Here is a 16,227-nt window from a genome sequence, read left to right on the forward strand (position 1 = left end):
TTCATGTATACTAGCCAGCTGGTCACTGAGAGGAGAAACATGCAGATGGAGAAGCAGTATGTCCTTCACGAAGACTCCAAGACTGATTTGAGCTCTATTTTGTCTCCAACCAAAGACTGTAGGAGATCTTAACCATCTATCTACTACCTTTCTGTTTTGTTGGCGACTTGACGGGTTGGACAAGCCATCCCACATCCAGCTGGTAGAACATTTATGCAAGTTGATTAGGGGGATTAAGGGGATTTGACACCCTTTAAAAAGACTGAAGCGCACCGAATATAGGAGAGAGTTGACTACTGGAAACTGCCCATTGGCGTATGCAATATGAATCTTTCCAGGTGCTTACGCGTGTTGAGCGCACTTTTCTTCGTGCATCCTTCTCAAGGTAAAGTCTTGTGAAATTCGACTGTCTTTAATTGATGTTGTCTCTGTGTTTCAGTTTATAGGCTGATCATTGACATGCTTGTTGGACTTGACTTTACAGTTTCCTATAGATCATAAATTGTTTAGATTATGTAATGATAGAACATGAATTGTATGTTACAGATGTGTATATTTGCAATGCGATCAATAACAAATGTAATATCAAATATTCTCAAATATATACACCCCACACAATATCAGTTGTTTACCACAATGATTTGCAATGACACATTTTGATTATGGATCACATTTGATTTGAAGCCTGCTTTTGAGAGACGGATTCCCCGTTGTGCTTGTTGTTTGGATTCAGTTGTTGCGAGGGAGTTGGAATATGGTGTGCATCACAGGAGGTTGGTGGCACCTTAATTGGGGAGGATGGGCTTATGGTAACGGCTGGTTTCCATGTCCGCCGTTCCAGACATTATTATGAGCCGTCCTCCCCCCAGCAGCCTCCTGTGCCGTGCATACACTATTGACCAAGGAAAACATACTCATCATAAGGAGGACAGATTTAGGTACACTCAATATTCATACAAGCCAAAGGAAACCACTGATTTTATGTCACTGGAGAGCACACATGTATTTTACAGGAGAGACCCACACCAGCCTTTACCAGTCACATTCAGATACACAGAAGCTTTTCATCTAGTTGTGTCAGTTAAAAGAAGTCATTGTTTTACAGTAAACAGATTTCATTCACAATTACACAGTGAGGATGATGATCATCGTTTAAGAGAACTGGGTGGTTCAAGCCCTGAATGGTGATTGGCTGACAGACGTGGTATATCAGACCGTATACCACAGGTTTGACAAAACGTTTATTTTTACTGCTCTAATTAAGTTGGTAACCAGTTTATAATAGAAATAAGGCACCTCGGGGGTTTGTGATACATGGCCAATCTACCAAGGCTAAGGGATATTCTTATGACCTTATTGCTTAAATGTTGCCTTTGCCAGTAAGGAGTGGCTAAGAAATAGATAGAGACCATTGTAAAGAACAGTCAATCAAGAGCCAAAATAAGACTGATATAGACACCTACCCTCAGTGTTGAAAATGAACTTGTATCTATCGAGAAGCCATGCAGGGTGCATATCTCTTGTTTTGTCTGCGACAAAGCTTGTAAGTCAAAATGCAATGATAGGGTCAAACATACCTGTCCCTCCCAGCAGTTATTGGAACGAAAGGTTTCCCTGGCTCGTCTCAAGGTTGGCCGGTGTCTGGACATGTCAAACAGATCCAGGTGTAAACGGAGAGAAGAAAAAATAAGTATATCCATTTAATACGTTATTGATCCTGAGCCTTTAAAAATAGAAGAGGATGCCAGATTTCAGACAACTGAAGGACAGCCCATCAGCTTTGATTGAGTGGAGATGAGGACCTGAGTGTAAGGGCAGCATACTAAGATGCACGGTGTCACCGACTCGCCATTGTTCATGTTCATACTTAGGTATCTTTTGCAGGAGTCTGTTTGACTTGGCAATTAACATCATATAGGGCTGTGTATGTACAGTACTCAATACATGTGCAATGGCAGAGAAATAATGAATAAATAAAAGACTGGGCTTAAATATCCCCCAGACTTTGCTCTCACTCCTCTCCTAATTGTTCTCAGACATTGTTAGGTCATCCTCCCTGCTATGTGAGCCGATTCTAAAAAGGAGGGATGTAATTGAGTTCCCTCATCTGAGCCGAATGGGAGGGAGAGGAGGAGGGACGGAGAAAGAGAGAGGGGGGAAAGAGAGAGAGGAAGATATGGTGAGAGAGAGTGACTGAGACGAGAGAGAGCGAGAGAGAGAGAGGGGAAGAAAGAAAAGAGAGAGAGAGAGAGGGGAAGAAAGAAAAGAGAGAGAAAGCGAGGGATGAGAGGTTTTTCATCTGATCACGCCATCAGCATGTATAAGCGTGAGAGAAACAACGTACTCCAACTGCCTTCAGCCTTCATTCCTCTTTTTGATCCTCTTCTGCTTCCTTCTCGATCTGATACTGTCTTATGTTACCATATGCCAACACTCAGCAGAGGTCCCTCTCTTTCAGATTACACCTCCTATCCAAATGCAAAGAGCCGTTTTTACGATGGCTGTCTGCTTGAGAGAAACTCATTATAAGATATTAGTTTTTGGTGGGGGAGGGGTGGGGTCTACACTTTGTATGCAGTGTTGCATATGTGTGACCTCTCAATTTCTGTGTCTAATAGATCTCTCATTTTAGATGACACACAGGATTATACTCTGTCTTTAAATGTAGGGGAGTTAAAGGTCCAATGCAAAAGTATGTGTAAAGGTTAAAAGAATCCAATAATCTAAAAAGGAGAATAGACATGGGAATGAGCTATCCATAAGTAGTTAATGATGGGAATGAGCTCTCCAGAAGTAGTTAATGATGGGAATGAGCTCTCCAGAAGGACTTAATGATCGGAATGAGCTCTCCAGAAGGAGTTAATGATGAGAATGAGCTCTCCAGAAGGAGTTAATGATGGGAATGAGCTCTCCAGAAGTAGTTAATGATGGGAATGAGCTCTTCAGAAGGAGTTAATGATGGGAATGAGCTCTCCAGGAGGAGTTAATGATGGGAATGAGCTCTCCAGAAGGACTTAATGATGGGAATGAGCTCTTCAGAAGGAGTTAATGATGGGAATGAGCTCTCCAGAAGGAGTTAATGATGGGAATGAGCTCTCCAGAAGGAGTTAATGGTGGGAATGAGCTCTCCAGAAGGAGTTACTGGTGGGAATGAGCTCTACAGAAGTAGTTAATGATGGGAATGAGCTCTCCAGAAGTAGTTAATGATGGGAATGAGCTCTCCAGAAGGAATTAATGATGGGAATGAGCTCTACAGAAGTAGTTAATGATGGGAATGAGCTCTCCAGAAGTAGTTACTGATGGAAATGAGCTCTACAGAAGGAGTTAATGATGGTAATGTCAAATCAAAGTAGCCGAATAGTTGGTAGGTACTAGCCAAGCATCAGGAGTGAGATACTAGACGATTGTTGTCTGACTTGTATGAAAAGACCACGATTTACTTCCTGATTGCACATGGGTGTATGTTTTTCATTACATAATATTAATACCCTGAAACAAAAAATACCAATAGAAAAGTGACGATGGTAGGTTATTGAGTTAATGATAAATGAATATCACAGAGGGTATTTCACAGAGGGTCAGCCTTAACATTCACTTGTCCACTGTATGTAGCCCAAGTAAGCAGTGGCCTAAGATCTATTTTCAAACACTTTCATTTGATACTGTACCAAAATGCAGTAGCTTGTTGTTCTCCGAAGCTGTGTGTGGAACTGGACACCCTGACGATTGTCTTTCTTCCTCCCCCCAGTTTGTCCTCTTGGTGGACCCCGGGTCCATGCTTTCCGTGCTGCCCATGCCGCTGAGGAGAGGCTTCTCAAGAACCTGTTTGCCCGCTACAACAAGCTGTCCCGGCCTGTGGCCAACACCTCCGATGTGGTGCTGGTCCACTTTGGCCTCTCCATCGCCCAGCTCATCGACGTGGTTAGCAAACTCAAACAACTCCTTTAGTTATTCACATCATTTTGTTGTAAATGACAGATGCACGCACTGGGGTTAAATCTTTAACTTAAACTTCAGTCAAATTTCCACATGTCAAAAGGAAACTAGTGATTTAGGTAGAAGTTAGGATTCACTGAGTTTGGACACACTGTAGTGCAATATACATTTTTCAAACATGACTTGATCTGTTTTTAGTCTTATTGATAGGCTGAAACACGGTTGAAGACAGGTTGTGTCTCAGGGGCAAGACCTATGCCAGGACCATTCATTTCAAGAATTTAAAGCGCTTGCACCCCCCCCCCCCCCCCCCCCCCCCCAAGAAACTATGAGAAAGTTATTGACTCGAGAGACTGTAATAAACCTATACAGCGGGTTGGATTTTAAAAGGCAAATACAATCATTGGTCTTCACAGCCTTTAACTCATTAACTAAAAGCTTTAGATTAAACTTGTGTACCATGTTTCCTAGGGGGACGGTCCTCACAATGTTGACACACAATTAAAAGGCTTACTCTCTACACTTGCCTGCTTTGCTGCCTCTAAAAGAGTAATTTCTGGCTAGAATTACCGGCCAAATATTACCCAAGGGCATCCTCATAGTCCAGTCTCAGTCCTCTCAGGCAGCAGGGTGGTATATGGGGACAGTGAATTGGGAAAAAGAAACCTGTGAGAAGAAGTGACAGCTCAGCTCTGTGTGTGGCACTTGTGAGCAGAGAACACAGGCAGATTTTTTTTCTCCAAAAGGAATGTTACGTTGTGTTGTATTCACACATTTGTCTAATGTTTATTTTGTAACTTAGTCATGAAGCATATGGCTTTCTTGGGACAAATAGGACATAGGCGTTTAGGGACCAAAAAGCTGCTCATTAGAAATTCAACAAGTACTTGTGGGTAGCATATTGTTTGGGTTTTCAAAATGCTTTACAGGACTGTATTATCATACATTATTCACCACTTGGCATACTTTAACCCAAATGTTCATCTTGGAACATCTTGATAAGAATTTTGAAAGGAGGGAAAGGGGATACCTTGTCAGTTGCACAACTGAATGCATTCAACCGAAATGTGTCTTCCGCATTTAAAGGTTCAACATGCAGAAATCGCTCCACCATTTCCTGGTTGCAAAAATTCTAATAGTTTGCCTAATTTCAGTTTATCATTGTACCATCTAAACTGCTGTGAAGTATCTTTTCAATACCCACAATATTGTGTTTTCAGCTCATTTGAAGGTGATGTACAAAAACCTAAAGTATAAGACGCAAAAGTTAAACTTAAGAACGGCAAGAATTGAAATAGCGCACATAGAACTGATCTACCGCTTCTTAGACTTGCTTTCAATAAAAATAACAGATCTATAATGCAGATTTCAATATGAATTTGGTTGGGACGCCCACTAAATTACATATTGCAGTTTAAACACAAAGAGAGGTGCAGGGGGCTGCCTTAATCAAGGTCCACATCATTGACTCCCAGGGAGCAGTTGTTGTGGGGACTAACTGCCTTGCTCAAGGGCAGAACAGCAGATTTTTCCAACTTTTGGTTACTGTCCCAACACTCTAACCGCTAGGCTACCTCCCACACCAAAGTTGACATTAGTAGGTAATTTGAGGCAAAGCAGCGCAATCTCCCTGAATATTTGTGTGACCTTATGTGTCTATAGATTAAGAATGTTTTTGGAAGAAAAAAAATTATATAGCCCACTCCTCCATACAGACCTTCTCCAGATCCTTCAGGTTTTGGGGCTGTCACTGGGCAATACGGACTTTCAGCTCCCTCCAAAGATTTTCTATTGGGTTCAGGTCTGGAGACTGGCTAGGCCACTCCAGGACCTTGAGATGCTTCTTGCGGAGCCACTCCTTAGTTGCCCTGGCTGTGTGTTTCGGGTCGTTGTCATGCTGGAAGACCCAGCCACGACCCATCTTCAATGCTCTTACTGAGGGAAGGAGGTTGTTGGCCAAGATCTTGCGATACATGGCCCCATCCATCCCCCCCTCAATACGGTGCAGTCGTCCTGTCCCCTTTGCAGAAACGCATCCCCAAACAATGATGTTTCCACCTCCATGCTTCACGGTTGGGATGGTGTTCTTGGGCTTGTACTCATCCTTCTTCTTCCTCCAAACACGGTGAGCAGAGTTTAGACCTAAAAGCTCTATTTTTGTCTCATCAGACCACATGACCTCCCATTCCTCCTCTGGATCATCCAGATGGTCATTGGCAAACTTCAGACGGGCCTGGACATGTGCTGGCTTGAGCAGGGGGACCTTGCATGCGCTGCAGGATTTTAATCCATGACGGCGTAGTGTGTTACTAATGGTTTTCTTTGAGACTGTGATCCCAGCTCTCTTCAGGTCATTGACCAGGTCCTGCCATGTAGTTTTGGGCTGATCCCTCACCTTCCTCATGATCATTGATGCCCCACGAGGTGAGATCTTGCATGGAGCCCCAGACCGAGGGTGATTGACCGTCATCTTGAACTTCTTCCATTTTCTAATAATTGCGCCAACAGTTGTTGCCTTCTCACCAAGCTGCTTGCCTATTGTCCTGTAGCCCATCCCAGCCTTGTGCAGGTCTACAATTTTATCCCTGATGTCCTTACACAGCTCTCTGGCCTTGGCCATTGTGGAGAGGTTAGAGTTTGTTTGATTGAGTGTGTGGACAGGTGCAGTTAATACAGGTAATGAGTGGAGAACAGGAGGGCTTCTTAAAGAAAAACTAACAGGTCTGTGAGAGCCGGAATTCTTATTGGTTGGTAGCTGATCAAATACTTATGTCATGCAATAAAATGCTAATTAATTACTTAAAAAATCATACAATGGGATTTTCTGGATTTTTGTTTTAGATTCCGTCTCTCACAGTTAAAGTGTACCTATGATAAGAATTACAGACCTCTACATGCTTTGTAAGTAGGAAACACTGCCGATTTTTGCAGGTTATCAAATACTTGTTCTCCCCACTGTATATACATATACACACCCTTGGTAAAGTATTCAGACCTCTTGACTTTTTCCACATTTTGTGACGTTAGACTTATTATAAAATTGATTCAATCATTTCTTTTTCCTCATCAATGTACACACAATATCCCTAATATGACAAAGCAACAACAGGTTTTTAGACATTTTTGGCAATTTATAAAAAAATAAATAAAAAATATCACATTTACGTAAGTATTCAGACCTTTTACTCAGTACTTTCTTGAAGCACCTTTGGCAGCGATTACAGTATTGAGTCTTCATAGGTATGATGCTACAAGCTTGGCACACCTGTATTTTGGGAGTTTCTCCCATTCCTCTCTACAGTTCCTCTCAAGCTCTGTCAGGTTGGATGGGGAGCATTGCTGCACAGCTATTTTCAAGTCTCTCCAGAGATGTTTGATCGGGTTCATGTCAGGGCTCTGGCTGGGCCACTCAAGGACATTCAGAGACTTGTCCCGAAGACACTCCTGCTTTGTCTTGGCTGTGTGCTTAGGGTCGTTGTCCTGTTGGAAGGTGAACCTTCCACCCAGTCTGAGGTCCTGATCACTCTGGAGCAGAGTTTCATCAAGGATCTCTCTGTACTTTGCTCCGTTCATCTTTGCCTCGATCCTGACTAATCCTTACTGCTGAAAAACATCCTCACACATGATGCTGCCACCACCATGCTTCACCGTAGGGATGGTGCCAGGTTTCCTCCAGACGTGACGCTTGGCATTCAGGCCATGGGGTTCAATCTTGGTTTCATCAGACCAAAGAATCTTGTTTCTCAGCTCTGTCAGTGTTATCATAGGGTTTTTGGTCACCTCCCTGAACAAGGCCCTTTCTCCCGATTGCTCAGTTTGGCTGGGCAGCCAGCTCTTGGAAGAGTCTTGGTGGTTCCAAACTTCTTCCATTTAAGAATAATGGAGGCCACTGTGTTCTTGGGGACCTTTAATGCTGCAGAAATGTTTTGGTGCCCTTCCCCAGATCTGTGCCTCGGCACAATCCTGTCTCGGAGCTCTACGCACAATTCCTTCATGGCTTGATTTTTGCTCTGATATGCACTGTCGACTGTGGGACCTTATATAGACAGGTGTGTGCCTTTCCAAATCATGTCCAATCAAAACAATTTTATCACAGGTGGACTCCAATCAAGTTGTAGAAACATCTCAAGGATGATCAATGGAAACAGGATGCACCTGAGCTCAATTTAGTCTAATAGCAAAGGGTCTGATTACTAATGTAAATGGGAATTTTAGTTTTAATAAATGTGCAACATTTCTAAAAACCTGTTTCTGCTTTGTCATTATGGGGGTATTGTGTGTAGATTCCTGAGGATTTATTTTTTACTTAATCCATTTTAGAATAAGGCTGTAGTGTAACAAAAGTCAAGGGGTCTGAATACCTTCCGAAGGCACAGTATATATATATTTATTTTTTACGGTACACCCTTCAACTCCATTCTTTTTTTTGTGCAAACAGGATGAGAAGAACCAGATGATGACGACCAACGTCTGGGTGAAACAAGTACGTTCGAATCAAATGCAGAGCTCCATTTTACATTAACTGGACCATAGAATTCAATAGAACACACATAGAATAGAATATAATTGATCTCTATGAACTATAATTAAAAAATAATTATAATTAGGTGGGTGCTTATCTAAGTGTGTATTATATGCATGTGTGAAATGATAATGTATTTTCTACATATCCCAACACACCCTCGGAGAGTGCGGTCACGGCAAGAGCAATTGGCATGATAGTATTGCACATTTACCTTTGACATATTATTTGTAATGTAACGTGCCTGCATGAATAGAACATTTCATCTTTATTCCCCGCAGGAGTGGAATGATTATAAACTCCGCTGGAACCCAGAGGAGTACGAGAATGTCACCTCCATCCGCATCCCGTCGGAAATCATCTGGAGGCCTGATATTGTGCTTTATAACAAGTAAAGTACTTGTTTTTAGGCAATCCTTCACTTCAAACAAGTTGCCTAAGGTGTACCGAAACTAACAGTGTAATAGTTTGACAGCTGGACAACAAGTCGTTATGAAAGACTTCAATATTGACTGATGCATATTCCGATTTTCGATTTTCGATTCCGAATTCCGACTCGAAATTCCAATTCTCCTTTTTTGCTTAGTCTGTCCCTCAGTTCCACTCTGGGGAATCCCCATTGGGACCTGCATGAGTCAGCTTCCCCATCTCAAGGGTCCTTCCAATAGTGAACATATGGGGGGGGATTTAGTAGTTATGCCCTCAGCCCCTCGCTTTTGCCCCCTCAAGTGTTCTCCAGAGTAGACTGATCATTAACGTTTGTCACCGTTATGGAGTGGAACCGAATGCGTGGACTGAACGAAAAAGGAAAACCAGAACCGGCTTATGTATATCGTCTTATATAGACCACTGTGTTGATGAGTAACGATTGCGGTTGGGGAAATCCCTTCACAACAAATGGGATGAGTTTAAGAACAGCTGGAAGCATTTAAGCATCGAGCCAAATCTTTCGTCCTTTGTCATTACTTCAATTTGGCTAAAATAGATCCGAGAGAAGTCAGTCAAAATGGGCCTGGTCATAAACAAAACATATTTGATTTATTACATTGCACAATGCAATACACTAGGAGGGGAATAGGGGACAAAATGTGATTGGATGTGCTTTGGGAGGTCAAAGACAACATGTATCCCTTTGACGGGTACCCACTGGTGGACACATTTTACATCCTGTAAAAGGACAGTAAGCTGATAAGGATAGCTAGATTGGATTTCTAACCTGCAGCTGGGTTTTTATAACTGGGCTGGTGGCTAGGTAAACCATACAGACATTTGTGAATGATTGGATATCACAAAGAAACATCATCACCTTTCGCAGTTCATTGCATCCAGACTTTTAGTTTCATGAAATCAACAAATTAACATGTGTGGTCTAATGTGAAAATAGCCCAAGCAAACATGGAAGCATGAGTTCAAAGCTCAGTCAATTATTAGTAGTACACATATTACATTTATTGTTGGCAGCAGGCAGGCACAATGCATTGGGGAATTTTGCAAATGCATGAGTACATGCATTTTGTAGTTAAATGGCAGTTGTTGCTCAAAAATTGTGTTTGTTGGTGTGTTCCTTATTGTACTCGAACATGCAGTCAGTGATAATGTAATGTTATATTGTGTAAAATTGTTCATGAATAACACTGGGTTTTGATCTGTTAAATTCCTCACAAATGCTTAGTGCTAATATAAGTCTGGAAACCAATGCTGACTTAAGAAATCCTTAAAGTAACTGCCATGTTTCCAATGATGATATTGCATGAATAACACATTCAAGAGGTTGCTACTTCTCTAATGTATTTCCTCTGTAGCGCTGATGGTGACTTCGCGGTGACCCACCTGACCAAGGCCCACCTGTTCTACGACGGACGCATCAAGTGGATGCCGCCGGCCATCTACAAGTCCTCCTGCAGCATTGACGTCACCTTCTTCCCCTTCGACCAGCAGAACTGCAAGATGAAGTTTGGTTCGTGGACTTACGACCGTGCCAAGATCGACTTGATCAGCATAGCCAGTGATGTGGACCAGATGGACTACTGGGAGAGCGGCGAGTGGGTGATCATCAACGCTGTGGGCAAGTACAACACCAAGAAGTACGAGTGCTGCACCGAGATCTACCCCGACATCACCTATTACTTCATCATCCGCAGGCTGCCGCTCTTCTACACTATCAACCTGATTATACCATGTCTGTTGATCTCCTGTCTGACTGTCTTGGTCTTCTATCTGCCCTCCCAGTGTGGCGAGAAGATCACCCTGTGTATCTCTGTGTTGCTGTCTCTCACCGTCTTCCTCTTGCTCATTACCGAGATCATCCCGTCCACCTCGCTGGTCATCCCGCTCATCGGCGAGTACCTCCTCTTCACAATGATCTTTGTCACCCTATCTATCATCATCACCGTCTTTGTGCTCAACGTCCACCACCGCTCGCCGCGCACCCACGGCATGCCGCACTGGGTGCGCCGGGTCTTCCTGGACCTGGTGCCTCGTGTGCTTTTCATGAAGCGGCCACCGGCCACCGCCAAGCAGAACTGCCTGAAGCTGATTGAGATGATGCACCGGACCAGCTCCTCGACAGCAGCCAGTCAGTCGCAGTCTTTCTGGGCCGGGGTGGAAACGGGGCTAGGACAGCTTGGACAGCTGGGACACACAATGCCTGCCACCCCCTCTGACAGCTCCAACATCCTGGCCCTTTCCCCTTCACCATCTCCCTCTCCTACCCAGGGCCTGCCCTTGGAGGAGCACCCCATCAAGGCCCCCCAGCTCTTCTGCCGCTCCCCTTCCAGCCAGTACTCCATCCTCCTTGAGGAGCCTGGCAAGCTCGGGAACACCGCCTCCCCTTTGTCCTGCTCAACCCACTCCTCCACTCCATGCTCTTCCCCCCCGTCTCTGCCGCTGGGTCCCCTGGGTCCAGTCCACTCTCTTCCCCGGGACGAGCCACAAATACTGTCCCCCAACGGGCGGAGCCACAGTGTAGAGCATGTGTTTGACCACCAGAGGGAGTCTAACTGGGAGCCCCCCCAAAGGGTCGGGCACCGCTGCCGCTCCCACAGCTTCCAGTACTGCTGCCTGCACGAGGAAGGGGGTGGGGTTGCTGGTGGTGGCAAGGGCCGAGAGGCTGTAGGTGAAGGAAGGCTAAAGAGACAGGTCCTGCTAGACCAACTAGCTAGAGCCTCCTCCACAGAGCCCACTGTTGACCTAGTGATCCGGGAAACCATGGTCCACAGAATATCCCCGTCGATGAGAAGGGCCATAGAGGGTGTGCAGTACATCGCTGACCACCTCAGGGCAGAGGACGCCGACTTCTCAGTGAGTTTGTTGACATTACCTTTTCTGTCAGAGGTCCTTAATTTCCTTATGAACCATAAATGTTTTTTATAACATTCTCTCAATGTTGAAAGTAGCATTGTCTTCTACGAAGATCTTGTCACAAGGTAGCCCTATGACTTGATATACTGCAGGGGTCTCCAACAGGTCGATCGCAAGCTACTAGTACTGTACCTTGCAGCCCACATATGAGTAGCTCGCCAAACAATTCTGAAAATACATGCAAACTTTCCATTGCAAACTGTCATAAACAAATCTCACAAGTATCAGACACTGCAAGCTCCCAGCTACTATCAAATCAACAAAACATTCTCCCACCCCTGGTTTGCCACTATTGGCTTAAAAAGCCAAACCTAACACAGTATCAGCCAATACATTTTCAGCAATATTGTGGTGCGTGCATTTGTCTATCACTACGTGTGTAGTTGATTTGATAACTGCCTTGTGGGTTGTCAGGCATACTTTCCACAAAACCATCTCAATTAAATGTAAACTCCAAAGTGCACTTGCCTGGCAGAAGTATTTCATTAGTAAGGACGTCATTTGTATCTATTATTTGTTATTTGCAAACTTTGCCATGAAATGAGCAGCAGCAGTACACAACCATTGCTAGACCGGCACATTCCTCACACACTTGATCAATCAATCAAATTTATTTATGAAGCCCTTCTTACATCAGCTGATATCACAAAATGCTGTACAGAAACCCAGCCTAAAACCAGCAGGGTCAAATAATAATAATCACAGTGGTTGTCGAGGGTGCAACAGGTCAGCACCTCAGGAGTAAATGTCAGTTGGCTTTTCATAGCCAATCATTCAGAGTATCTCTACTGTTCCTGCTGTCTCTAGAGAGGTGAAAACAGCAGGTCTGGGACAAGTAGCACGTCCGGTGAACAGGTCAGGGTTCCATAGCCGCAGGCAGAACAGTTGAATCTGGAGCAGCAGCATGACCAGGTGGACTGGGTACAGCAAGTAGTCATCAGGCCAGGTAGTCCTGAGGCATGGTCCTAGGGCTCAGGTCCTCCGAGAGAGAGGAGAGGAAAGAAAGAAAGAAAGAAAGAAAGAAAGAAAGAAAGAAAGAAAGAGAAAAGAAAGAAAGAAAAGAAAAAAAGAAAGAAAGAAAAGAAAGAAAGAAAAGAAAGAAAGAAAGAAAGGAGAAAAATATAAAAAGAGAGAGAATTAGAGGGAGCATACTTAAATTCACACAGGACATCGTATATGACAGGAGAAATACTCCAGATATAACAGACTGACCCTAGCCCCCCGACACATAAATTACTGCAGCGTAAATACTAGAGGCTGAGACAGGATGGGTCGGGAGACACTGTGGCCCCGTCTGACGATACCCCCCGGACAGGGCCAAACAGGCAGGATATAAACCCACCCACTTTGCCAAAGCACAGCCCCCACACCACTAGAGGGATATCTTCAACCACTAACTTACCATCCTGAGACAAGGCCGAGTATAGCCCACGAAGATCTCCTCCATGGCACAACCCAAGGGGTGCGCCAATCCGGACAGGAATATCACGTCAGTGACTCAACCCACCCCTAGGGACGGCATGGAAGAGCCCAAGTAAGCCAGTGACTCAGCCCCTGTAATAGGGTTAGATGCACAATTTAAGGGAAATTACACTAAAAAATCTATTTGTTAGTTTTCAAAAGAAATTGTCTTATGTGATTTAAGCATTGAGAAGGACTCAGAACATCAAATTTCGTTGTTTCTCTAGGAACAATTGTAATTTTGAGAGTAAAAATAATAATAATTCAATCAAGGGCAGAAATTTGGGAAAATATAAAACAGAGTTTATGGGGCCCCCCTTAGAGTTGTTTATTAACCATTATTTTACAAGGTATAGAACACAGTGCACTACTTTATCTTGTACACTATAGACCCGGGGAAGAGTTGCAGGGGAGAAGAGAAGAATGTACCTATTTGAAAACTAGCAAAAAACAAGTAGCTCGCAACACGTTTCATTTTTTTAAAGTGATGCTAGAAAAGGTTGGAGACCCCTGATATACTGTATATTGTAGTCATGATCCACATGAAAAGGCTTTCGGTAAAAGTAAGGTTTAGCTCTGGGGTATTCAGAAAAAAAATGACATTTGAGACTTTTCTCACTACCTTGCCAAATCCATTCCTTCATATTTAGTGGATGGCCGCTCCCCTAAATTTGACAATACATGTCTTTCCAGGTGTCCTTGAGATAAAGTTCCTGTGTTTTCTTTTGAAGCACACCAAGGTTGTGGTATTGCAAGCAGAAAACCAATAGGCAGCAAACCACTTTGAAGTCCTTGGTAAAGATATATCGATAGATGAGAGTCATAGGCAAACAGGTGTGACACAGACAAGCTTTGATTAGCAATTGAGGATTGTTTCTACTGTGAAGAGAAGCTGCTGAATAAACAGGCCAGGTCAATTCCCAGGCAAAGATTGGTGGTCTCTGCAAAAGATAGTAGCACAATGTAGCTAAAGTATATGGCCAGGAGCTCTAGCCAGTGTATACTTCTCTTTGAAACAAATAAGGCTTTACAATGTTGTCCTGAATATTTCATAAGCAAGCTGGGAATGACTGACATTGAAGGGATAGCTTCCACTTGTACTGAAAAAAATCATCCATTCGCGAGAAATCAATCAAGGGCAGAAATTGACAGCCTGTAAAATGTATGTGTGGTGTGGTGTGGATATTTGAAATGACCATCTCATCTCTTTTCTTCTTCTCCATCAGGTAAAGGAGGACTGGAAGTATGTGGCCATGGTCATTGACAGGATATTTCTGTGGATGTTTGTACTAGTGTGTATACTGGGAACACTGGGACTATTCCTTCCTCCTTGGCTGGCTGGAATGATCTAGAAACCTAGATTCCAGACACAGTGAAACTGTGTGGAAGTCCGATTCCGAGAAAGATTAAAGACAAGCGACACAGAGTTACAATGCAAAGTTACCTGTGAGTCTCTCTAGACCAATATATTTCTAGGTTTTCTAATAGTGGTTGATTTGTGGTATTTTATGCATTTTTTGTTGATTTTTAGATTGAACGTGTAAGCCACTGTCTTTATTTGTGGATGCCATTGCGCACAGGTTATCATGAGGTTATTCACTAAGACATGGAGGGGGTGTGTCTTTCATTGACTCCACAGAGCATATGAATTCTTTATGAGGCCAAAAGGCTGACAGTGAAAACATCCTTCAAAATTCCATTTTGACATTGAGCTGCGTAGCCCAAGTCCTCACCAATGTATTACGAATTACTGCACACACACACACACACACACACACACACACACACACACACACACACACACACACACACACACACACACACACACACACACACACACACACACACACACACACACACACACACACACACACACACACACACACACACACCTCAGTGTCAGAGGTGACATGGAAGGTTTCTGATTCATTAGCTTGAAATGCTGAGACTTAAATTAATCAGTTTCAATTAAATTGAGGGTAATGTAAAAAAAAAAGGAATTTGTGGTTCATCAGGAAAAATCACACCCTATCACAGTTTGTTTATCTGATATTTAGTTTTGCCTGATGACAGTATGTGGACACCCTTTCAAATTAGTAGATTCAGCTACTCCAGTTGCTGACAGGTGTATACAATTGAGCACACAGCCATGCAATCTCCATTGACAAACACTGGCAGTAGAATGGCCTTACTGAAGAGCTCAGTGACTTTCAACGTGGCATCATCATAGGATGCCACCTTTCCAACAAGTCAGTTCGGCAAGTTTCTGCCCTGCTAGAGCTGCCTCGCTCAACTGTAAGTGCTGTTATCATGAAGTGGAAACTGCTGAAGCACATAAATATCATCTGTCCTCAGTTGCAACACTCACTACTGAGTTCCAAACTGCCTCTGGAAGAAATGGGATCTTCATGAAATGGGTTTCCATGGCCGAGCAGCCTCACTCAAACCTAAGATCACCATGCGCAATGCCAAGCTTTGGCTGGAGTGGTGTGTCGTGACTTTACTCTCATTAATCTGATGACTGTTATTTATCTAATCAACTAACTATGTTTAATTGTTACCCTATTAAATGAATCACGTAACAATTTACTCATTAGGAATTTGGGGCACCACGAGAGCGGTTGTTGAAAGACTTACCATCTCCCAATTTAAACTTTACCTATCACATCCATAAAACAGTCAACGTATTAATCATAACCTTGTATCATATCATCATTCTGAACAGTCGTAACCTCCTGCATCTGCAAAAAACCCAGCCTTACTTATGATTCAGTACTGCACAAATTGGTTTAATTATGTATTTACTAGCTAACTAAATGATAACACAGGATAAACATACACACTTAATACATTAGGAAAAGGTCCCTAGCAGACTGACACAACATATGGCTGCTTCTTACACAACAACATGGAGAGGGAGAGAAAGAGACACTTATCGTTGATACATT

The 16,227-nt window shown here is 43.3% G+C and overlaps 1 protein-coding gene across 1 annotated transcript; it reads left to right on the forward strand.

Moving 5' to 3' along the window:
* The first annotated feature begins 324 nt into the window (after nucleotides 1-324).
* On the forward strand, nucleotides 325-14,631 carry LOC139417259 (cholinergic receptor, nicotinic, alpha 4b). Its single transcript, XM_071166517.1, has 6 exons — nucleotides 325-385; nucleotides 3,749-3,921; nucleotides 8,375-8,419; nucleotides 8,740-8,849; nucleotides 10,261-11,758; nucleotides 14,506-14,631. Exons 1-6 carry the CDS (start codon nucleotides 325-327, stop codon nucleotides 14,629-14,631), a joined length of 2,013 nt encoding a protein of 670 aa, XP_071022618.1.
* Nucleotides 14,632-16,227: the final 1,596 nt, after the last annotated feature.

Source organism: Oncorhynchus clarkii, chromosome 9 (assembly GCF_045791955.1).
Source record: "Oncorhynchus clarkii lewisi isolate Uvic-CL-2024 chromosome 9, UVic_Ocla_1.0, whole genome shotgun sequence".
Taxonomy (NCBI): Eukaryota; Metazoa; Chordata; class Actinopteri; order Salmoniformes; family Salmonidae; genus Oncorhynchus; species Oncorhynchus clarkii.